Source organism: Sorghum bicolor, chromosome 8, assembly GCF_000003195.3.
Source record: "Sorghum bicolor cultivar BTx623 chromosome 8, Sorghum_bicolor_NCBIv3, whole genome shotgun sequence".
In the NCBI taxonomy this organism is placed as follows: domain Eukaryota; kingdom Viridiplantae; phylum Streptophyta; class Magnoliopsida; order Poales; family Poaceae; genus Sorghum; species Sorghum bicolor.
In genome coordinates, this window is record NC_012877.2 from 51,243,319 (window position 1) to 51,268,550 (window position 25,232).

At 42.2% G+C, this 25,232-nt stretch overlaps 1 protein-coding gene across 1 annotated transcript; it reads right to left on the reverse strand.

The window, feature by feature from the left end:
* LOC110437600 lies at positions 17,245 to 19,565 on the reverse strand. The gene is made up of 6 exons (XM_021466079.1): positions 19,422 to 19,565; positions 19,212 to 19,355; positions 18,345 to 18,384; positions 18,109 to 18,258; positions 17,731 to 18,019; positions 17,245 to 17,308 (listed from the first exon to the last, which is right to left on the reverse strand). Exons 1-6 carry the CDS (start codon positions 19,563 to 19,565, stop codon positions 17,245 to 17,247), a joined length of 831 nt encoding a protein of 276 aa, XP_021321754.1.

Genomic DNA, 25,232 nt, shown 5'->3' on the forward strand with positions numbered 1-25,232 from the left:
TCCCCGATGATTTGCCAGGTATGCCACCCGACCGTGACATTGAGTTTATTATTGAATTATTACCTGGCACTGCACCTATAGCTAAACGTCCATATAGAATGGGGGTTAAAGAATTAGAAGAACTTAAGAAACAAATAAAGGAGTTGCAGGAAAAAGGTTTCATTCGCCCTAGCTCTTCACCTTGGGGGGCACCAGTGATTTTTGTCGATAAGAAAGATGGCACACAGAGGATGTGTGTAGATTACCGGTCACTCAATGAGGTCACAATCAAGAATAAATATCCATTGCCTAGAATTGATGATTTGTTTGATCAGTTGAGAGGTGCTTGTGTGTTTTCTAAGATCGATCTTCATTCTGGGTACCATCAGCTGAAGATTCGTGCCACTGATATACCAAAGACAGCATTCACGACCCGGTATGGTTTGTATGAGTACACAGTGATGTCTTTCGGTCTGACCAATGCTCCTGCTTACTTTATGTACCTGATGAATAAGGTGTTCATGGAGTTTCTTGACAAGTTTGTGGTGGTGTTTATTGACGACATATTGGTATTCTCCAAGACTGAACGAGAGCACGCCGAGCATCTGAGGTTAGTCTTGCAGAAGCTTCGGGAACACAAGTTATATGCTAAACGAAGTAAGTGTGAGTTTTGGTTGAAGGAAGTTTCCTTTCTTGGCCATGTTGTCTCTAATGGAGGAATAGCGGTGGATCCAAGCAAGGTGAAGGATGTGCTCGATTGGAAACCACCTACAGATGTGAGTGGAATCCGCAGTTTCTTGGGATTGGCTGGTTATTACCGAAGGTTCATTGAGGGATTCTCCAAGCTTGCCAAACCAATGACAGCTCTGCTTGAGAAAAACGCCAAGTTTGTGTGGTCTGAGAAGTGTCAAGAAAATTTCGAGGAGTTGAAGAAGCGGTTGACTACAGCTCCAGTGTTAGTACTGCCAGATCTAAGCAAGAACTTCTCCATATATTATGATGCATCGCGTCTAGGACTTGGGTGTGTTCTTATGCAAGAAGGAAGAGTGGTGGCATATGCATCCCGACAGTTGAGGAAGCATGAGTTAAATTATCCTACCCATGACTTGGAGTTAGCCGCAGTGGTTCATGCCCTGAAGATCTGGAGACACTATCTTATTGGTCATAAGAGTGACATATACACGGACCATAAGAGTTTGAAGTATATATTCACACAATCGGATCTGAATTTGAGGCAACGTCGGTGGTTAGAACTGATCAAGGACTATGATTTGGAGGTACACTACCACCCGGGGAAAGCAAATGTAGTTGCAGACGCCCTAAGCAGGAAGAGCTATGCCAACGAGGTGCAAATAGCCTCTATGGCTGAGGAGTTGTGTGCTGAAATTTCACATTTGAACTTGGGTTTTGTTATTAATGCAGTTGAGTTAGTAATAGAACCTACCTTGGAGCAAGAAATACGAAAGGGTCAGTTACAGGATGAAAAGCTGAAGGAGATAGCTGAAAACATAGTGATCGGAAAGGCACCAGGTTTCCGAATGGATGATAATGGGACACTATGGTTTGGGAAAAGGCTATGCGTGCCGGAGGATCGGTCTATTAGAGAGGCAATTCTACGGGAGGCACACGAGTCCGCTTATTCAATACACCCTGGCAGCACTAAGATGTACCTAGACCTAAAAGAGAAGTATTGGTGGTATGGCCTGAAAAGAGATGTTGCGGAGTATGTCGCTTTATGTGATACTTGCCAGTGGGTCAAAGCAGAACATCAGAGACCGGCAGGATTGTTGCAACCAATGAAGATCCCTGAGTGGAAGTGGGAGGAAGTTGGTATGGATTTCATAGTGGGATTACCCCGCACTCAGAAAGGTTATGACTCTATATGGGTAATAGTGGATCGGTTAACAAAGGTCGCTCATTTTATCCCGGTCAAGACCAAATATAGTGGACCAAAATTGGCTGAGTTGTACATGGAGAGAATAGTGTGTTTGCATGGGGTTCCTAGGAAGATAGTATCTGATCGAGGTACCCAGTTTACATCTCACTTTTGGCAGAAAGTGCATGAGTCTCTGGGGACTAAGCTGAATTTTAGTACAGCATATCATCCTCAGACCGATGGGCAGACTGAGAGGACAAATCAAATTTTGGAAGATATGCTGAGGGCATGTGCTTTGCAGTATGGGACGAGTTGGGATAAGAGTTTGCCATATGCAGAGTTTTCATACAACAACAGTTATCAGAAAAGTCTTCAGATGGCACCATTTGAAGCCTTGTATGGTCGGAAGTGTAGAACCCCGTTGTTTTGGAATCAAGCGGGAGAAACACAAGTGTTTGGACCAGATGTGTTACGGGATGCAGAACAGCAAGTGAGAAGAATTCGAGAGAACTTGAGAGCAGCACAGTCTCGGCAGAAGAGTTATGCTGATACACGAAGAAGAGAGTTGGCTTTTGAAGTAGGAGACTATGTGTATTTGAAGGTTTCCCCTATGAGAAGTGTGAGGAGATTTAACATGAAAGGGAAGTTAGCACCAAGGTATATTGGGCCTTTCAGAGTGTTGGAAAGGCGAGGCGAGGTAGCATACCAGTTGGAACTGCCTGAGAGTTTAAAAGGAGTGCATGATGTCTTCCACGTGTCACAGCTTAAGAAGTGCTTGCGGGTGCCAGAAGAGCAGATACCGATAGAGGAATTAACGGTTAAAAGTGATCTTACTTATGAAGAATATCCGGTCCGAATTTTGGAAACAGCAGAAAGAGTCACTAGGAGTCGGGTCATCAGAATGTGCAGAGTGCAGTGGAATAGGTATACCGAGGAAGAGGCTACGTGGGAAAGAGAAGAAGATTTAAGAAAATCATATCCTCAGTTGTTTGAGTAAGCACCAACCGAATCTCGGGGACGAGATTCATCTTAAGGGGGGTAGAATTGTAACACCCTAAAAATTTCATTTCTCCCAAATAGGCAAATTGAATTAATCATTTGATGTGAGCACTAAAGAATAGTAAGAAAATAATTTTTTGAAATAAAATTCACTATAGGTTTTAGAAACATGTATGTGCATTCATGCTGCTGCATGTATTTTTGTGTGTGAAGTTTTTCTTTTCAAATTGGTTTTGCTTTTCTTTTCAAAATATTTGAGCAAAACATAAATTGGAAAATTGAAAAGGAAATTTCCCTCTCCCTACCCGACTTGGGCTTGGCCCAACCTCTTCCCCCGCGGCCTGCCTGCCCCCTTTCCCCTTCTTCTTGTTCCGGCCCAGCGCCAGATCTGCCCATCTCGCGGCCCAGTGGCATCAGCCCGCGCCGCGCACCCCTCTCCCTTCGCCGCAGTGGCTGACAAGGCGGCCCCACGCACCAGCGCCACTGCCAGGTGGGACCCACCTGTCGGGCCTGTCTTCTACCTCGAGTCCGAGCCGGACACGAGTTGCACCGCAACCGCGCGCGCGATTCGCGCGAGGAGTCTTGGTTTCGCCCGATTCCAGTCCTTTAAATATCGCCCCGAAGCTCTGCTAACCCCTCAATCCATCTCGAGCCGCAGCCGCCGCGTGAAACTCACCGGAATCCGCCGCCGAGATCCGCCGAATCCCCAATCCGCCACTGCAGTGCACCCCGAGCCGCGTGAGCCGCTTGCCGGTCTTCCCGTCGCGCTTGCGAAGTCGCCGAACCGCTTCTTTCGCGATTTCGTGTATTCTGTGCGTAGCTAACCTCGGCCGAACCTTCTTGCAGAGCCGCCGCCCGCCTCTTGCCGTCGTGAGCTCGCAGCGGACTTCCTCGGCTCCAAGCTTGGCCCTAGGTGAGTTCGCATCGAGCGCCTAAGTGTTCCGGTGTTTTCGGTTTAGTCTCTCGTGCCCTAAATCGTGTAAACCGTGAGCTCCGGCCGTGCTCGGCCATGGCGCCACCGCCGGCACCTCCAACTCCGGCCGGCTGTCTCCCCTCCCCAACCCCCGATCTAATCCTGGCCATCGATTTGAGATCCAACGGCCAGAAACGAAGGATACCCCTTCGGCTGGCTATTTTTCAGAAAACCCCCTGCGCTTTTTAATGTTATAACCCGCAGTCCTTTACGCTTTCCCGTTTTACGCTTTCCAAGCTGGGAAAACGTATTTCAGTCGCGCAGTTTAAAAAAAGAGTTTCTCAGAATTACAGTTTTGCCATCAAGTCTATTTTGCTCATAAAAACTTCGTTTTAACTCCGATTTATTCCGTTCAAGTTGCGTTAGATTCGTTTTCGCATAACCTATAGTCTAATGCTACTGTAGTACAAGTTTTCAACTTTTTAAATCTGAGTTTAGATTTAATCTATTATTTATTTAAAGTAAATCTTCGGAAAATCATAACTTCTTCGTTATAACTCCGATTTTCGTGATCTTTACGTCTGTGTGATCGTAGAGCGATGTAGATTCGTTTTATAAACTTTTCATCTTTATTTATTACTGTTGGTGTACTGTTCTAATAATAGGCTTGTTTGCTTTGCATGATTGCCTTTGGATGATTGTTGTTGATGTGGTGGTTACGAGTAGACGGTGAGCAGTTCGTGGGTGAACAAGAGTACTTCTACGAGCAGGACCAGCAGGACCAGTGTGATCAAGGCAAGTATAGCATGGGATCATCCTTGTTTCCTAATAACTTTAATCACACAATTCATATTGCATGTGTCTCCTTGATAAGGATTTCCTAGTATTGATCTTATACCTTGCCACCTATGGTTATGCATTGGGTAGCTTATGCTAGTGCTCCACTAAACCATGATCTTGTAATTTGGCTAAAGGATTATGCAATAAACATTAAAAGATGACTTTTTAGCAACTTTGGATAAGAGGGCTGGAGCATTGGGCTATTTTATGGTGCTCTAGTTTCTCTCCATAAGGACTTATCTGTATCTGACCATCCGGGACATACAGTACAACTGTGAGGGCTACATGGCTCTGGCTTTAGCTCAGTATGAGGACCTTTTCTAGCTTGTTAGTGGTTACCCTTGTGGCGCAAGTGGGGGATAGCAGACCGTGGATTCCTGCGGGTGAGTCACACGGACTGACTAACGAAACCTAGCGGCCCTAACTTGTTAGACGAACCTTTGAAAGGCTTCATAGTGAACCCTGCCGGTCTTCCTTGGGAGTGGGCTAAGGGGCTGATCACCTCGGGCGAAAGGGTAAATCACGACTCACAGTGAAAGTGTACAACCTCTGCAGAGTGTAAAACTGATATATCAGCCGTGCTCACGGTCACGAGCGGCCTTGGACCAATACAGAATAAATGAACCTAATGGCACTTCATTAAATGTTATTATTGTTAATATGCTATTTATGCTATTCTTTATTCACTTACCTGATCATGAGTTTACTATGGGTCTTGACAACTTGATGCTACTCTTATGCTAAAATTGTGACAACTAAAAGCTACATGCAGTTGAACCAGTGTCTAGCCTTTGAGCCTCATGAACCCCCTGTTATACTTGTTAAGTACGAGGTGTACTTACACTTGTTTATTTTCTTTATTTGGATAAAAATCCCGGATGGGTAACAGATGGCAATGGTAATGACTACTACCAGTACTTCCCTGAGGACTTCTAGACTTGTGGTCAACCAGTTGACGTGCCTGTGTGATGGAGCTTCCATGCTAGAGTTATCTTTTATTTCCGCTATATTTGTGTAAAGACTCTGAGTTATATCGTTATGTAATAACCACTTGTGATGATACTCCCTATAATTTGTCGGCTTATGTGTGATTGATCTCTGGGCACACATAAGGTTTTGCATTCAATTTTATCCTTAAAATTGGGTGTGACATGGAGAATGTGGAATATTTGAAGGTAAAGCAAAAGTTGTTGAGGTTGTCCGTGTTGATTTTGGACTAAACGAATCACAGAGTGATGCAGTAGCAAGTTGCATTTCAACAATTAAATCTGGGAAAACTTCTGTACGTCTAATGATTCCAAGCAAACCTAGAATTCTGTGTAAGCTTCTAATGATTCCGAGCAAACCTAGAATTCTTGTATGTGCTCCAACAAACACAGCTCTCGTGCAATTGGCTTCTCGCCTTGTTTCTCTAGTTGAGAAGTCCACTGAAACCAAACATTTACTTGGCAACATTATTTTGTTTGGTAGCGATAAGCTCTCATCATGTTGGAAGAAAGCTGATAAAAACCTATCAAAAATATTTTTGAAGAATCTTATTGATACAAATGGGGATATGAATCATAGAAATCAAGAGAGAATGTTGTTGCAAGCTTCACAACTCGTATTTTGCAGTCCATTCATGTCGGCTAGGTTGAACAATGAGCAATATGACATACTGGTTATTGATGAGGCAGCATATTTAAAAGAATGTGAGTCAATGATCCCTCTCTCAATTAATGGGAAAAAACATCTGGTGCTTATTGGGGATGACTTGCAGCTCCAATCAGTGGCAAAGAGCCAGGTAAGTCTTTCTTATAATGCCATTTGAATGTATCCTTATGTAACCATTGATTATTTCCTAATTTCTAGATTGCTCATCCTCTCGCTGCTAATTGTATAGATTGCTAAAGAGGCCAAGTATGGACGAAGCCTCTTTGAGAGATTGTGTGAAATTGGTTGGCATAAGCACTTGTTAAATGTGCAATATATAATGCACCCTGACATCAGCAGGTTTCCAATGAAAGTTTTTTATGATGAAACAATTATAGATGCCACTGAAAAGACGTCTGCCAAGATTTTTATTGGTGATATTTTTGGCAATTATTCATTCATTATTGTTGAGTATTGTATAGAACATCAGACTGGTCAGAGTGTACAAAATGTGGTTGAAGCTGCTGTAGCAGCCACTATTGTTTCCAAGCTTTCTAAAGGTATAGTCTGTAAGGATTTTTACTAAATCCAATTAGATTAGGGCTCATCTGTGTATATTTGGTCTACAACTGCATCATGTACCAACCAGAATAAGAAAGCCAGCATTGGTGTTATATCTCTTTATGCATCCCAAGTGATTGCTTTGAAAGAAAATATTGGAAGGATTCAAACGGGTGAGCTTCTTTCTGTTGAAGTTAAAACCGTTGATTCATTTCAACGTGATGAGAAGGATATCATAATACTTTCAACAGTTAGAAACAATAAATTTGGGAACATAGGCTTTCTAGATTCTGGTGGGAGAGATAATGTGGCCTTGATAAGAGCAAGGTATATTACATTTTTCCCTTTTCGCAACTGCCTTTGGATCCTTTGAAAATTTATCTCCTAGTATATTTTTTATTTAAATAAATTGTTTTCCCCACAGGGATTGCCTTTGGATTCTTGGAAATGAAAAAACTCTCACTAAGAGTAAATCAGTATGGTCTGAGCTAGTCCAAGATGCAAAAGGTCGTTCTTGCTTCTTTGATGCTCGTGCTTATCTAGAACTTGATAAAGTAATTAGTAGCTTCAAATCTATGAACAGTCTATCGCCATCTGGGTGCAGTCAGCTAAATATAGATGTGCAACTCGCAAGTGATATCATAGTAAAAGCCGCAGTAGAGGAAGCACAAGCAGTCGTTGATTTGTCTCCTAGTCACATTCCTTCAGTGAAGAGGCTCTGTTCTTCGCACGAGGACGAGCTTGCCAGATCAGAAGTAGCACATGTTGTAGGGCCTGCACCTGCACAAGCAGTAGACGAAGTATGGAAGAGGGACCTTGATTTGTCTCCTAGTCACATTCCTTCATGCACCATTCTAGAAGAGCCACGAGCCACAGACCTGTTGCTGTCAGAGGGGATGCAGATCGAGGTCCCCCTCCAGGACTCACAAGGACAATCTGCAGAAGTTGTTCCTGCTCCTCCTCGGCCGTGCTTCGAGTTGTTGCAATCTAGGTAGAAAGTGTACTTAAAGTCAATATCCGCATTCTTCCTTGCTCTACAAATGTACTGAGTGATAACATGTTTGCTCTTAGGAAATCTGTATTAAGAGTAGCAACATCTCGGATTACTGGTGCAGCGTCATCTTCCTCAGTAGAAGCCCCAGAGCATCTAACTACCTCTGTAGTCACTGAGCTGAGTACTTTCCCACCTGCTGAGCCGAGTACTTTCTCACCTGGCGATGTATCAGCCAGTGAAGATAAGATGCCCAAAGATCTTCCCATGCTGACTACTTCCTCAGGTGCAGCGCTTCCCATGGCCACAAAGTACGAAGCACTGACTCAGACAATGGAATTGGAGAAGAAATATAATGATGATATGGTTAGTATACGTATCAATGTATTTCAAGAAACTGTATCTGTACTGCCATCTACTTATATTGCTGACTTCTCTTGGTGCATGCTAGACTTCTGTTGAACAATTAATAAAGTAGCAATTGGCACTTCTGAAACAACCCAGCCAACAACTACTCGCCTGGGCAGAGTCTGCTGAAGCAAAGTCGGCTGAGGAACAAGAGCGCTATGCAAAACAAGAAAAAGATCATCAAGCTACCATTGTTGTCCTCCAAGAACAACTTGACTCTCTAATGGAGAAGAACAAGGAGCTATCGGCTTCTCTAAAAGGTTAGAATTCTTTATTTCAAGGTCATGATCTACTCACCCAAATGATGCTGATGTAGTCTTATGTACTTCAGAGCGTGTTCAAGCTGAGACCACAATCAAGGAAGCATTGACCAACTCAGAATCTCCACAAAGACACTCAGCACCAGCTGGAGCAAGCTCTTCAGAGAGTGAAGGCCCTCAAAGAAGAATTAGAGTCCGAGCGGAAGATGTGTCAGGATGCTGATAATCAACTAGATGATGATAGACAGTGGATGCGGAATCTGAGTACTCGCTTGGAGAAGTCCATAGTAGAAAAAGAAGAAATCAAGGTGACTGCCACCACAATTCTCCAAGTGGCCTCTGGATCGTCTGAGAATGATGTTTCCAAGCCCATCTTGGAACAAGTGCGTGGCCTGATCCAAGTAATAAGACAACAACTAGAACTTTTGCTTCGCAAGCACTAGGATCAGTGAGAGCTTTCTTCCCCAGTCTTGATCTTACTCGAGTTGGTGAGGGTATACCAGAAGATTTCTCAACTCAAGATTTAGTCGGGCACATAGCTGCAATGGACTCTGTAGCAGAAAGGCTACTCACTAACAATATGGTGAAACATTGTAAAGCAACTGATAAATGTAAAGCAACTGATGTGCTTTTTATCTTGTAAGGCAACGTTAAGTATAGCAACTTAAGTTATAACCAACAGCAATTCCTTTTGCCTAGCTTTGTAACTTTAGGATTCTAGTTAAACACTTGATTAAAAAGAGATGTGTGTAAAGTGTGACACCAATGTGAAAACAAACATCACCTGCAAACAACAACTTTTTAAGAAAAGCGACATTGTCTGGTACAGAGCAACATCCTAATAAAATGGTACATGGTAGCAAATAGCAAGTCACCAGGTGACACTTTAAAAGAGATGACTACTTCCAGGATGCTAAGGTACAAGACTGTAGATCTCTTTAATTTATTGAAAAGTATATGCTAATTATAGATAAGAATCACGTGAAGCTACTTTTTTCAGCTCTCAGCCTCTTAGTTCATTTCAGAGAATCACTTCATAGAATCAGCAAAGAATTAGCTCTCGCTGAGAATCTGCTCCATGGAGCTCTGCCAAATGGCCGAGAAGTAGGGGCGTGGAGCCACGTCGCCTGAAAGTAATGGTAGCCGTTGGATCTTACATTGGGCGGTTATCGTTTGCTGGAGTGGATTCTTGTCACTGTAGCAGATTCGGCACGAAGCAACTTCCCACCCGGTTTTATCCAGTGTTTTGTACGCAAACTCTATAGCTTCTGTTGGCTTGTGCTCTGGATACAGCCCAACAAATACAAGGCAGCTTTCGATTCTCGTTCTCGACTTCCAGGCTAAAAAACACACCCGGTTGCCCCACTCTTCCCCCCATCTCCTCTCGGCACCAGGGTGACGTGATGGTGACGGGCGACGGCGCCCACCACAAGCGGAGCACCACGATCTTACTTCTACGAGATCTCTTAAAAGTACTCTACATGTAACTCTTAGATGACTCAAACAAACTGCACATGATGAATCCAGCTTGATAGGATTGGGCTTGACTGGCTACATCTATGAGATCTCTTAAAAGCAAGGAAACTAGTGGGATAACAGGGAAAAGTACTCATACTCTACATGTAACTCTTAGATGACTAGGACAAACTACACAAGCTGACTCTGCCTTGATAGGTTTGGGCTTGACTGACTACTTCTTTGAAATGTCTTAAAAGTTTGAAAACTAGTGGGTTAAGGGGAAAAGTACTCCATCGACTAATACATCTCTCAAAAGTAATCATTGAGGAACAATGTCCTTAACTTGCTAAATGTAAGGCAACATTTCAATAATTCCCAAAGGACTATTACAAGAACACAATTCCACAGTTAACTGCTCGAGCGCCGGCGCCCCAATGGTGAGCTGAGACAAGGAGTGCAGGTCCTTGAGCATCATCACAAGCAGAGACTCCAAATATATGGTGAAATTGCGCAGCCCACGGACTTTGAAAATGATGAGCCTCTGCAAGCATGGGCACCACGGCGAGGACATGGCGTCACCTTTGAACCCACACTTTCATGAGGCATGAAAGTGTTCTCCAGAACTTCATGATCGAAGAGGCCTAGGACCTGCTTTATCACCAACACCAAAGCAGTGCCTTCCTGTGGTTGGGGAAAATAATAAATTTTTGTTGTGCTTGGGATGATGAGTTAATTAGACAATTTTACTCTACAGTTTATATCAGCACGAACAAGATATCGATAACTTGGATGATAGATGGGAGAAAGATCACTGCTAACAAGAGAGCCTGGGAGGAAATGTTATTCCTTTTCGATCCTTCAATCTCTGAAGTCAAGGCCAAGGAGCTGTATTAAATATTTTAGACATTCTCTAGGCTAGTAGTATACATGAAATTTTATCGATATCAGAAATATAAGAAGGTATTATATGCACCTGAGTACTAGCACATCAAATTATCATTGTAGGCACTTCATACATACATACATACATACTTTGGTACAAAAGATTTTAACAATGGGATGGTGAAATAAAGTATGTGGGAGTTCATAACGAAATACACGAAGATTATAATATCTAAAATTTCATTGCAATAAAGAAAAAAAGAATTATACACAATGTCTGGTGGAAATAATGATCAGTACAGTTCAATCCCAAATAAAAGTCCAAGCTTGACTTCCCGACACAGTCGAGCTAAGTGACTGGAATCTCATTACACTGGTTTAGGATGTCCCTATATAGGCTCATATATGTATACCCTATACACTTGTATGGTGAAGCCGCGTTTTTTCTACCCGCAGCTCATATATGTATACCTTATACACTTGTTTAGTAAATTATTTGGAGTACTACTAGTTGTGAGTAGAAGAACGCGGCTTCATCGAACAAGTGCATTGGGTATACATATATGATCCTATATGACGCCCTAAACTAGTGCAAGGAGACTCGAGTCACTCAGCTCAACTATGTTAGGAAGTCAAGCTTGGACTTGTCTTTTCTTTCCACACCCTTTTGTTCCGAATTGAATTATACTGATCATTATTTTCACCAAACATTGTGTACCTATTATTAACAAAAACACATCTAATGTTTGATGTAATGTACAAATTGTGTATGTACACAATGTTTACATATTATCGAACGATGTCAGTGTAATTGTTTGTGTAATTATTAATATATTAACTATGTATCTACACAATGTATTTGTAAATTGTATCAAACATCATAAATGATATTGTTCAATGCATAACAATAGGACAGAGTCAATAATCTAATACAGATGACACATGAGGTGACGTCGTGAGCACAGGCGAAGGTGGTGGCTAAATCCACAATATACTTCTCTTTAAGATGTAAGAAGGCACTGCAGAGCTGAGGGAGCTCATGAGAGACGCCATTGCTGCTACCGCGGGGTTTGAGAAAGTGTACTCCCTATACATATACATATATATACATATACATATATATACATATACATATACATATATATACATATGTATGCACACGTATATATACATATACCCTCATCCAAACATATATGTATGTGTGACGGTGGTATCTATGGAGTGAATTGTATTTTTTCTAGAACCTTCCGTCTATAAACTTATATTGTACACAATATAAGTATATATTTTATCAAACATCATAAATGTGTTTTTTATCAATAAATAGTTTATACAAACATTTACCTTATATAGTGTAACATCATAATTCTGAGTCACAGCCAAACACATAAATTGTGACATTTTGCCTTTATTGTGCTCTATTGACCATATTTTTTCCTTTTCAAGTCAAAGCACTGATAGTACCTATAATTCAATCGCCAATCCTCGGCTGCCCAATGTACTCCAGCAACAAAGATGACACGAGGTGACGTTGTGAGCACAAGTGCGGGAGGTAACTGGATACTCCTCTTCGGAGTGTAGGCTGGAACTGTAGGGCTAAGGGAGCTCAAGAGGGGTGCCATTTATACTATTGCGTGCTTTCCTGGTGGGGGCGAGGGCCGAGAGTTCCTTCACTCCACCTCTAACATAGACCTTCACTGTTCAATGACGTACCTAGTATACTTCATCGGTAGTCGTTCCCATTCCTAATGTGGTTGCCCTGCTCCCCTGCCCCGTAGGTACCAGCTAGAGGCACTGCAGCATGCGCTGGTGGGGAACACGCTAACGTTCCAGGAGACGGGCGCCGGGAAGATGCTCATCGTGATGCTGCTCCTGCACCACTTTCACTATCGTTGTCGCCATCATTGCTGCCACAGTCGCCATCACCATCGCCACCATCCTCATCCGCGACGCTGCCCCCGATGATGGGGTCATCAAGGAGAGGTGAGGATGCACCGAGGACGAAGAACTGTTTGTGGTGTTTACGCCGAAGTGGGCGAGCACCTCGCAGAAGAAGCCGTGTAGTGGGACACGCATCCCATCCTATAGCACATGCTTGTACACGCAGTTGCGTGCCCCCGAAAGAGTACCTGTATAACTAATTTGTGTTTACAATTGGTTTACTTTTCCTTTCAAGTTTTGGTGTTTGCTTTTCAACCTTGAAAGAAAAAGGAGAGGATAGAGGCTTAGAAACCAGTTGGGGGGAAAAAGAGATTTGATTTTCATCATTTTTCCTAGTTAAAAGAAAAAGGGGAGGATAGAGGATAGAGGCTTAGGAACCGGTGGGAAAAATTTAAAAACAATGATTGTCAATCGCTACCGGAGCCAAACTATGTAGCAAACAAAGAATACATATAAATAAATAAATAAATAAATAAATAAATAAATAAATAAATAAATAAATAAATAAATATTGAGCCATACAGTTTTGATCAAGCAGCTATGACGGTCTTCTCCCACAAATTAAAGAAATAACACCGCCATATTTATGCAGACAGTATCATCACTTCTTCAGCTAACACTTCGGACAATCCAGGGTGCGACTCTAACCGTAGCTACAGGTCATCGTAACCAGCGAATTTCATACACAACTCATGTGTTGGACACCACAATGTAAAAAAAATGTTGATGTATCCTCCCGTAGTATGTATCTTGCTCGAACCTACCTGTTGCTGTAAACATTTATGTAATCCTTAATAGATAATGATTCCAGTCTAACAAATTAGACCATGATACTATAAACCATGAAATGTGCCCCCGCAATCGCGCGCGTATGCGCGCGCCCTGATACTAGTGGCAAGAAATGGAAGGCGAGGCGTGATCGTGTCGTGAAGGGTGGGGGTGCAAAAGGAAAATAGTGGGTGGGCCGAGAGCGCTGGGGAGTGAGATCGGGGCAACCACACACGGGACCTGGTGGATCGCGGCCGTCTAACGCAATGTCACGAGGAGTTGGCCGCGGCGAGAGGCTAGCTGACTAGCTGGCTTGTGCTTGACTGGATTGTAGTACTCAGGACAAGCTTTTTGTCTGAAGGTGCCGCTCCAGGTTCTCAATTTTCTACCTCCACTGCATCCAAACATATATGTATGTGTGACAGTGGTGTCCATGGAGTGAATTGTCTTTTTTCCGGAACCTTTCTTCTAGAAACTTGTAATTAATTGGCCTTGTGATTGTTCTGCATTTTGCCTTTGTTCTGCTCCATTCCTCACATTTTTTTCCTTTTCAAGTCAAAGCACTGATAGTATCTACAATTCAATCGCCAATCCTCAGCTGCCCAATGTACTCCAGTAACAAAGATGACATGAGGTGACGTTGTGAGCACATGCGCGGGTGGCAGCTGGATACTCCTCTTCGGGATGTAGGCCGGAACTGTAGGGCTGAGGGAGCTCAAGAGGGGCGCCATTGCTGCTATTGCGTGCTTTGCTGATGGTGGCGAGGGCTGAGGGTTCCTTCATTCCACCTCTAACATGGACCTTCACTGTTCAATGACGTACCTAGTATACTTCATCGGTAGCCGTTCCCGTTCCTAATGTGGTTGCCCTGCTCCCTTGCCCCGTAGGTACCAGCTAGAGGCACTAGAGCACGCGACACTACCTCCGCTTGTTGCGACATGGCCTACTGACGAACATGGCCTTTGCCTTTTTCCTAAATTCAGCCTGTCATCGCTACTTTATAGTGATGAGGAGGATGCTCTAGTTTGGCAATTCACCTCAAATGGCATTTATTCTTCCCAATCACTTTATAGAATCATCAACTTCAGAGGCATTAAGCCTATTTTAGTGCCCTCAATTTGGAATCTTAAACTTCCACCCAGAGTTCATTATTTTCTTTGGTTAGTCTGTAAAAACAAAATTCTAACTAGAGATAATTTAGGAAAAAGGAAGAAAATAGAGGATGACACATGTTTGTTCTGTAATGAAAAGGAAACAATTAATCACCTGTTTTTCGAGTGTGTTGTTGCTAAACAAATGTGGACTATTCTTTCTAGCATTTTTTATGTCTAGCTAGGTGATTACATTGACTCTGTAGGGAAATTCTGGCTTAGTAACAAAAGAAATGGAATTTTAAACATGTGCACTTCAGCTATTTGGAGTTTACCCTTAATTTGATTGATGGGATACTGTCTTATTTGGGGGCACATTTCGGTCATCAAGCAGCAGGTCGACCAAAATTGGCCATCTAATAAAACACCGAGTTTCAGTAGTAGGTTCCCTTCTTTGCACATGTTTTTTTCCCCTTTATCTAACTCATGTTGTGTTTACGCAGAGAGCAAGACTGACTTCAAGACCCAACTTTCCGTGTATGCTCAGAAGCTAGGCAAGGTGCCGCCTTTGTACAAACACATTCAGGAAGGTCCAGCTCATGCACCTCGTTTCAACACTGAAGTAACCATAGATGGGCAGACATTTGGGAGGCCAGAGTTATTATATTATAAATTGAAGGATGCTCAAGCTGCTGCTGCAGAAGTTGCTTTGGATTTGTTACCCCCAATCCCACCACAGGAATCTACGGTTAGTCCATTTCTTTCTTTTCTTTTCTTTTCTATTCTTTTCAATCTACAGTAATATTTTCATTTCAATCTGATGAAATTTCTCTCTTTTTTCAGATTCCATCATTGTCTTACAAGAATTTCATACAAGAAATCGCTCAAAAAGAAGGCATATCATTGCCTGTTTACAATACAGTTCCAACTAACAAAGAAAATTCCACTGCATATAAATCAAGCGTTCAAATCAAAGGTGAAATTTTTGAGGGAGAGCCCAAGACAAGCAAGAAACAAGCGGAGATGAATGCTGCCAAGATTGCATATCACCATCTCGCGCTTCCAGAACTCGAAGGAGATGACAATGAGCGACCTGATCATTAGAAGCAGCTGTGTGAACTTTCATAAAAGTGAGATAATTACTTTAAACTTAGAAGAGTCGGAAACTAGTAGAGTTGCTGGTATTTTTAATTGCCCTGTTGTTCATTTTCCTTTAAAGTACTTAGGAGTACCTCTGCATCTTGAGAAATTAAAGAGGGAAGATCTCCAACCCGTAGTAGATAAAATGTTACAGAGGATTGCTGGGTGGAGAGGGAAAAGAACAAGTTATTAACTAGGGACAATCTTAGTAAGCCGAAAAAGGTGGATGGTCCTTCTTGCTTGTTCTGTAAAGAACCAGAAACAATCAACCACATATTCTTTGAATGTGTTATTGCTAAACGGACTTGGTCTATTCTGTCAAAGAGTACTTAGATTCAATAGGAAATTTTTGGCTTAGTAATAAACGGAATGGTGTTTTGATTATGTGTACTTCTGCAACACTTTGGAGTATTTGGAAACTTAGAAATGATTTGTGTTTTCAGAGAATCACATGGAGGAGTATGGGTAAAAAAGCTTCCTTACTGCTGAAGAAAGCAATGATATTGGAGGTGACTTCTCAAGAATTCTGGCTTCATTGGAGATAAACAAAGGCGTTGTTCCTTGGTGGGAAGTCAAGACCCTGGTGTTGAAGGTCTAAGTTTTGTTCGGGTTGTCAGCTGGTGGACGTCAGGTCCCTTCTCCTTTTACTTAGTAAGCTGGTGGCAACTGTGCTAAAACTATTTTGGAGATGGTGAGTACCATCTATTACGATGTAAACGTTACATGGTCTATTGACATGGCTAATAGACGGGGGCTCATCCCTAAAATTAAAAAAACTGATTGTTGTTCTAAATGATCTCTAAAATTCTGGTTGTGCTTCTGTTGATGCAATGTGCAGAAATGACCAACACTTTTGGGCTTGACCAACTACTTCTTTGAGATGTCTTAAAAGTACGGAAACTAGTGGAATAAGGGGAAAAGTACTCCGTCAACTAATTAGATCTCTCAAAAGTAATAATTGAGGAACAATGTCCTTAACTTGCTAAATGTAAGACTGTTCAATAACTCTAAGTGGGAAAAGTACTCCATCGACTACTTACATATCTCAAAAGTAATCATTGGGGAACAATGTCCTTAACATGCTAAATATATGGCAACATTTCAATAGTTCCCTTTTGATCCAAAAGCTACTGGTGTTCCAGACCAACACCTGTTGATCAAACAAGAAAACCAACAAATAAACCAGAGGTCAACGCCCGTGATCAAACAATAAACCAGCAAATACATGATCAAACAAGCAAGCTAGCCAATAAGCATCTCATGTGAAAGCTCTACTTCAAGATTTCCAGGCCAACTCCCGACTACGCAGACTACTAACACAAGAAATTTCCCAACCAAAAAGTCAAGTCTTTCATGCTAATCGAAACAAGAGGCCAAGAACAACGTTTTCCACTCCAAGCGGACATGGCAGGCCACAGCAAAATCAATCGACACCCTGTATGCTACTAACACACAGAAAGCATAGCAAGCGGTGAAACCATTTTACGTGAGTTTACGGGTACCCATTACGATTTTACGCGCTCCAAGACAACATCTATACAAGCAGTTTTTTCAGACTGTTTCAGGAACCTAGCACAGACATGCCAGTAGTAGCAGACTCACAACCAGCTACCAGGATAAAGCCATACGGGACACTACTCAGAGCAAAAGCTAGTACCACAAAAGAAGAGACCCTGGGATCGAAGCCCAGACAGAGCTACGTAGCAGCCTATTACACACAGAGCAAGGCCAAACAAATGACCCTGGAGAAAAGCAAAAGCTAGAGTATCAGTCTTCAGGTTCACCAGGAGATCACTTCTACACTTCATCATCAGGCTCGACATTGTTCAAGCAGCCAGAGGCCACTGCCCACTAGAGACCAAAAGACAATTATGTACAAGACATCAAAGTTTATGATTCACAGATCACCGTCACATGTTTTTGATTTACCTCTTCTTAGCTGGAGACTTTTAACTTGATGCATTCTCAAAAGCAACGTAGCTTTTCACTACCTTGCCTTGGTTTTGAGCACCGTCAACCTCGAGGTCCGGCGAGACGGAGCAGGATTCGTCTTAGGAGCTTTCTTCCCAGCAGCTTTCTTCTCAGCAGGTTTCTTGGCACCACCAGTTCCCGGTTCTTCCTGATCAGGTTTCTTGGCATCAGCTTTCTTTGTCTTGGAAGCTATGGCAACTTCAGCATCTTTGTTGGCACCACCACTTCCCAGTTCCGATACTCCTTCCTGACCAGGTTTCTTGGCAGCAGTTTTCTTTGTCTTGGCAGCTATGGCAACTTCAGCATCTTCTTCAGCAACTCCACTGATTTCAGTTGGCAGCTTCCATTGGGATTGCCAAAAACTCTGTCAGAAAAGCTGCAGGAAGTCTCTTCTTCACCCAAGTTCTCAGCAGGTTTCTTGGCACCAGCAGTTCCCAGTTCTTCCTGATCAGGTTTCTTGGCAGCATCTTTCTTTGTCTTGGCAGCTATGGCAACTTCAGCATCTTCTTCAGCAACTCCACTGATTTCAGCTGTGCCTTGGCAGCTTCCTTTGGGATTGCAAAAAACTCTATCAGAAAAGCTACAGGAAGTCTCTTCTCCACCCAAGGTTAGAGATCCAACAAGTCCAGCTAACCATGCATGAATTGCTTCAGATTGAGCAGCAGATGGTGGCACTGTAGAAAGGAGATGATGAAGTGACACTGGCATGTGCATCTGCGTCTCAGGAGGCACTCCAGAAGTTACCACGGCAGACATTTAATGTTGGGAGTTAGCTAGGGACTGGATGTAATGTCTTGATGATTTGACATAGCAGGTCTTCTAGAGCTTTCAACTGAAATGGGAAATTGAAGAGAAGATGTAAGATTTGGAGCCAAGTACGGCACTAATGGAAACAAAATATTGATAGCTCATATTCCAAACTTCAAAATCATGATACAAGATTTTAGCATGATTATTAGAAATGATTAGCAGAATAACAATAATTAGTTCTCTGTGAACTTCTATAAGGGAAATTCCAAATTATTAGTATTGATTAACAATGCAGAATAAATAAAAATATTTTAGGGTCCAGGAAATTCTAGAATCCTAAAATTTAGATGGGTCAGTTTACAGTTCAATATCCCAAATGGTAGGAGGGCCTGACAAGTGAACCACAAAAAATGAAATATAAGCATGTAAGGCATATTGTTTTCTGAGCACATAGGACTCTTAGTCATATAGCTGAATGCATACTCACACCACAGATCTCTTTAGATGGTTCATCACTCAAATTTTTTTAAATTAGTTTGCAGCATCAAACATGCAGAGATACTTGCTTTAGAACAAAGCAAGAGTGAAGCTGATACAATAAGAGTGAGAAAACTATATGCATGGTAGATGGTACTGAAGAGCATGCAGCTTGACACAAAAGGAACCTGCTAAAGTAACAACTACAAGGGTTACTACTTATAGCAAATTCTGGGTAACCTTGTATAATTTCAGATAAAGATATGATCAATACCTCAAATTTGTCGAAGTTGACCCTGCCATGGCAGCGCCTAGCTTTTTGAATACTATCCATCAAAGTCTCAATAGTATACTGATTGATCCGAGGACACTTCTTGTCCTCAATCTCCAGCAGCTTCATGTTATCAACAATGTATGCCTACCAATCGAATATACAGTTAAACATGGCTCTATACACAGAAACAGAGAGCACCAGGATGCTTACCAGAGGTATTATTATGCAGCCGGGTATAGTCACTGTCTTCTTCTTCTCAGATTTCTTAACAGTGCTCAGCTGCCAATCATTGACATACGACCTCAAATTCTCGTAAACTATTGTACACCAGTCAAAGTACTTGATGCTAGCCATGTCCTGTGTGTACATTATTGCATTTACGTTTATATTCTGTGTAGTACTAGGCATTAGAAATTTTGAGATGAGAATGAGGAAAAAACATTTGACCCTCAAATGTTTATAGTCCTCTTTTGCCATCAACGCCAATATATTTTTAACTGACAACTTGAAATCTCAGTCCATGCCCAATTCAACTCGCAATCTAGAAAAGTATTTCTGCTGTTGGTTATTGTATACAAGGCAGGCCTTGTCACCTCGGGGCAATCTGAGGTGATGATAGATCTCCTCTTGTGTGATGTAAAAAATTACATCTTGCCGTGTTTTCACTGCGATCCTGTTCTCTTCAAGAGAAACTGATTTTAGAAACCAACAGGTTTCCTCGCGCTCGCAGATTGATCCCAACTTCAGTTCTAGAAAAGTTGAAAACCCAAGGTCCTTGATCTGCTCAACATCGGCATCATCAAGATATCCCGCTGCCTTCATAACTTCTTCGGCCTTGAAGCCAAAGTCAAGAGGGAAACTGCCTAAGTCCTCATCTTCACCTTCTCGTGCGCCCAACTAGAAACTGGAATTCTGAGTCTTCATCTGGGGAGGACAGTTAAATTCATAATCATGAGCCAGGAGAAGAATTTTAGTTTGTAAAATGCAAATATTAGGAGGTAACAAATTGCTTTCAACATTTCATCATTTTTAGTTCATCGATCCAACATTTGATTTAACCATCTTTTTTGACCAGGGGACAATACCATTTCCATTAGCATAACCAATGGAAATACAAGCAGTACTGCGACTGTTTCAGAGGAACCAGAAGTTTAGACCTGAAAGCAAGAGCAGAAACACGACACCCAACTGCCCTGTGAACAGCTAACTGGGAGAACCAAGTTTTCCCTACACTAAACCACAACAACGACAAAAGAGATGCTAAACTCGACACTGAGTTAGCCAATTTGATTGAACCATCTAATTAACATTTTTGTAGATCATCAATCCAACCATTGAATAATAGTGAATCATCTAATTAAATTTGTAAAGATGTTATCCCAACGCAGTTTTAATGAGCACGAGTCTTTTACCTCACCACATATCAGACATGTATTCCATTGTTCAAGGTTATTTTGCTTATTCCTTGCAGGTTAACATTAATTTCTCTGATATTTTGCTTAGAATATGTTGTAGACCAGCTAGGCACAGACAATAATTGAAGATGTTTTCCCCTTTTGAACAACCAGTCTTTATTTTATGACTACAAGTATTATTTACAAAATGTAATACATTTATTGCATTTTTACTGTTTTAATGAGTAAAGTCATATGTTATACCTCGTTATCCCGCGCAACTGCACGGGGGTCCCTGCTAGTAGTAAATAACTTCTCAAGTTGCAGGTTTCAACCAATATTTCATTGAAACCAATGAATAAGGATTTATTGATTTGCATGTTTATAAAGACACAACCCAGTCAAAGGTCAACTTCACAATGAGGCAAAAGCACAAGCAAGAGGTGTTTGTATTATAATTGACCAATTCCACAAGAAGGTGATATTCCAATTGCTTCTGACTCAGACAAGCATATCATAAAGCCACTAACACCTACAACTTGGTCCTACACAAACTAGCCAAATGCATACATGGGTCGATGTTGCATGCTACTTGAGTTTTGCCTTTAAACCTTACCCCAAAAAAAACGGTTCCCAAAAGTCTTTGTAGCACCCGGTTTTAAGAACAAAACCAGATACACACCATATGTGAGCCCAGGAAGTCAAATCTCACATATAGCCACAAATAGGGGTAATATCAATAGACAATGCTTATATATATAACGAACTTAGCATAAAAGATATAACCTTAGATAGTAAACAGCAGAAAGACACTCCGTTCTTCAGGTGAAAAGCTCCAAATACACAGGGACAACTGACTGGTTGAGCACAAGCCTAAACTCTTCTCCAAACTTGCAAGCTGGTACCCATCCGGGATTTTTATCCAAATAAAATGTAAAGGCAAGCGTAAGTACATCTCGTACTCAGCAAGAATAACATAGGGTTCATGAGGCTCAAAGGCTAGACACTGGTTGAACTGCATGTAGCTTTTAGTTGTCACAATTTTAGCATTTGAGAAGCATCAAGTTGTCAAATCCCAAAGTAAACTCATGATCAGGTAAAATGAATAAAGAATAGCATAAACAACATATTAACAATAATAACATTAATGTTTTGCCATTAGTGATCATTTATTCTGTATTGGTCCAAGGCCGCTCGTGACCGTTTGCACGAATGATATATCAGTTTTACACTCTGCAGAGGTTGTACACTTTCACTGTGAGTCGTGATTTACCCTTTCGCCCGAGGTCATGAGTCTCTAAACCCCCTTCCTAGGGAGGCCGGCAGGGTTCACTATGAAGCCTTTCAAAGGTTCGTCTAACAAGTTAGGGCCGCTAGGTTTCGTTAGTCAGTCCGTGTGACTCACCCGCAGGAATCCACGGTCTGCTATCCCCCACTTGCGCCACAAGGGTAACCACTAACAAGCTAGAAAAGGTCCTCATACTGAGCTAAAGCCAGAGCCATGTAGCCCTCACAGTTGTACTGTATGTCCCGGATGGTCAGATACAGATAAGTCCTTATGGAGAGAAACTAGAGCACCATAAGATAGCCCAATGCTCCGGCCCTCTTTTCCAAAGTTGCTAAAGAGTCTGCTTTTAATGTTTATTGCATATTCCATTAATCAAATTACAAGATCATGGTTTAGTGGAGCACTAGCATAAGCTACCCAATGCAAAACCATAGGTGACAAGGTATAAGATCAATACTAGAAAATCCTTATCAAGGAGACACATGCAATATGATTTGTGTGATTAAAGTTATTAGGAAACAAGGATGATCCCATGCTATACTTGCCTTGAAACTCAGATCCTTCTTTTAGTTCCAAACCTTCCACAAACTGCTTCTTGATCACCACGTAAACGCTCACCGACTAAACTTAGTCATCACATCAACATCAATCATCCAGAGGCAATCATACAAAGCAAACAAACCTATAATTAGAACAATACACCAACAGTAGAAAATAAGATGAAAAGTTTATAAAACAAATCTACATCGCACTACGATCACACAGACGTAAAGATCACGAAAATCGGAGCTATAACGAAGAAGTTATGATTTTCCTAAGATTTCCTTTAATAAAATAATAGATTAAAACTAAGTTCAGATTTAAAAAGTTGAAAACTTGAAATACAGTAGCATTAGACTATAGATTACGCAAAAACGAATCTAACGCAATTTGAACGGATTAAATCGGAGTTAAAACGAAGTTTTTATGAGCAAAATAGATTCAATGGCAAAACTGTAAATCTGAGAAACTATTTTTTTTTTGGACTGCGCGGCTAAAATACGTTTTCCAATTTAGAAAACGTAAAACGGGAATGCGTAAAGGACCGCGGGTTAGAACATTAAAAAGCACAGGGGGTTTTCTGCAAGATAGTCGGCCGAAGGGGTATCCCTTGATCTCGGCCGTTGGATCTCAAATCGATGGTCACGATTAGATCGGAGTGGGGGAGGGGAAACCGGCCGCCGGAGTTGAGCAGGGCGCGGCGGCTCCATGGCCGGAGTTGGCCGGCGCTCGTGGTTTTCGTGATGTAGAGCACAAGGAGACAAACCAAGGGCACGGGGGCGTAGTGGAGCTCGATGCGAACTCACCTAAAGCAAATATGACGTCGGGGAGAGACTCGGGTGCGCCTGCGACGGAGGAGGGCGGACGGCGACCCTGGAAAGCACACCGGCGATCGTTAGCAGGGGATAGAAAGCAGTAGAGCATGAAGGGAGAGTCTCTGTGACTTCGCACGACGAAAACGAAGCCCGGCACGTCGCTCGCGGAGGCTCGAAGGCGCTGCGAAGGTGGATTGGGGATGCGGCGGATCTCGACGGCGGCTTAGGGCGTGTTTGACGCGACGACTGCAGCTCGGGATAGCTTGGGGGTTGCGGGGCTTCGGGTCGGTATTTAAAGGATGGAAACCGGGCGAAAACGGGACTCCTCGCGCGAATCGCGCGCACGGTTGTAGTGCGGCTCGTGTCCGACCCGGACTCGAGGTGGAAGACGAGCCTGAGAGGGTGGTCCCACCTGGCAGTGGCGCTGGAGCGCGGGACCCGGCCGTCAGCTGCTGAGGCAAGATGTGGGGAGGCGCGGGCGCTGGTTGTCCCTCTAGGCCGCGAAACGGGCCGAGCTGGCGCTGGGCCGAAGCAGAGAAAAAAAAGGGGAAGGGGAAAATGCGGCCGCGGGGGGAGAGGTTGGGCCAAGCCCAAGTCGGGGAGGGAGAGGGGAATTTCCTTTTCCATTTTCCAAATTCTGTTTCCCTTTTTCTTTTAAAACAAAACACATTTCAAAACAAAATTTAAATTCCTTTTAAACTTTAGTCAAAACCACTCATCACAATAAATCCAATGCAAAGGCATGCATGCTCAAACAAGTTGCTAGATCCTATGGTAAATTTTAATTTAAATAAAAATATTATTTTTCCTATATTTCATGGGCACAAAAATACACAAGTTAACAATCTATCCTACTTTGGAAAATTGCAAATTTTGGGGTGTTACAATTCTACCCCCCTTAAAATGAATCTCGTCCTCGAGATTCGGTTGGTGCTTACTCCAACAACTGCGGATATGTCTTTCTTAGATCCTCTTCTCTATTACAAACAGCCTCCCCTTCGGTGCACTGATTCCACTAGACTTTGTACATCCTGAAAATCCAACTCCTAGTAACCCTTTCTGTTGTTTCCAAAATTCTTACCGGATACTCTTCATATGTGAAATCTGATTTATCAGTCAATTCTTCTAACGACATCTGCTCTTATGGCACATGCAAACACTTCTTAAGTTGAGGCACATGGAAGACATCATACACTCCTTCTAAACTTTCCTTTCATATTAAACCTCCACACACTTCTCTTAGGTGACACCTCCAAATACATGTAGTCTCCTACTTCAGATCTAATTCTCTTGTCATAACTCTTATGTCGAGTCTGTGCCCCCCTTAAGTTATCTTTGATCACTCTCACTTGTTACTCAGCATCTCTTAGAACTTCTAGCCCAAACACTTGTGTTCTCCCGTTTGATTCCAAATCAACAGGGTTCTACGCTTACCTCCATACAAGCTTTCAAAAGGCTCCCACTGAAGGCTCTTCTACCACTGTTGTTCTAAGAAAACTTCACATACGATGACATCTTTGTACCATACTGCAATACACAAGCTCACAACACATCTTCTAAGTAATCTTTGTAGTTCCTGTGGTTCCCAAATGAGTAATTTGTAGAGCTCATTTGGCAGTGCTAGTGACATCACTCCAGATCAACACATCAACTCCTCAAACCTTGGTGTTATTTGAACTCCTCTAGCACACTCTTTATGCTCTGAGCATTCGCAAGGGCTTTTTCTCCTTCAAGTGATAGCATTTTTTTTTCCAGTCATAACTCTTGATTCACTCAAATCCATCAATGATGTGACCAGCTCAAATCCAACTTCCTAAAGATGCCCTTTAGTCTCTTACATTCTACGTAGATTTCACTCTTATATCCAAGAAGATAGTATCTCCATGCTCCACTATGGATACCTCCCCATTACATGTCAGTTAATCTAATCCACTTAGTTGACTTACGCACAAGCCACTATTCTTGTATGGAGCACATCTAAGGT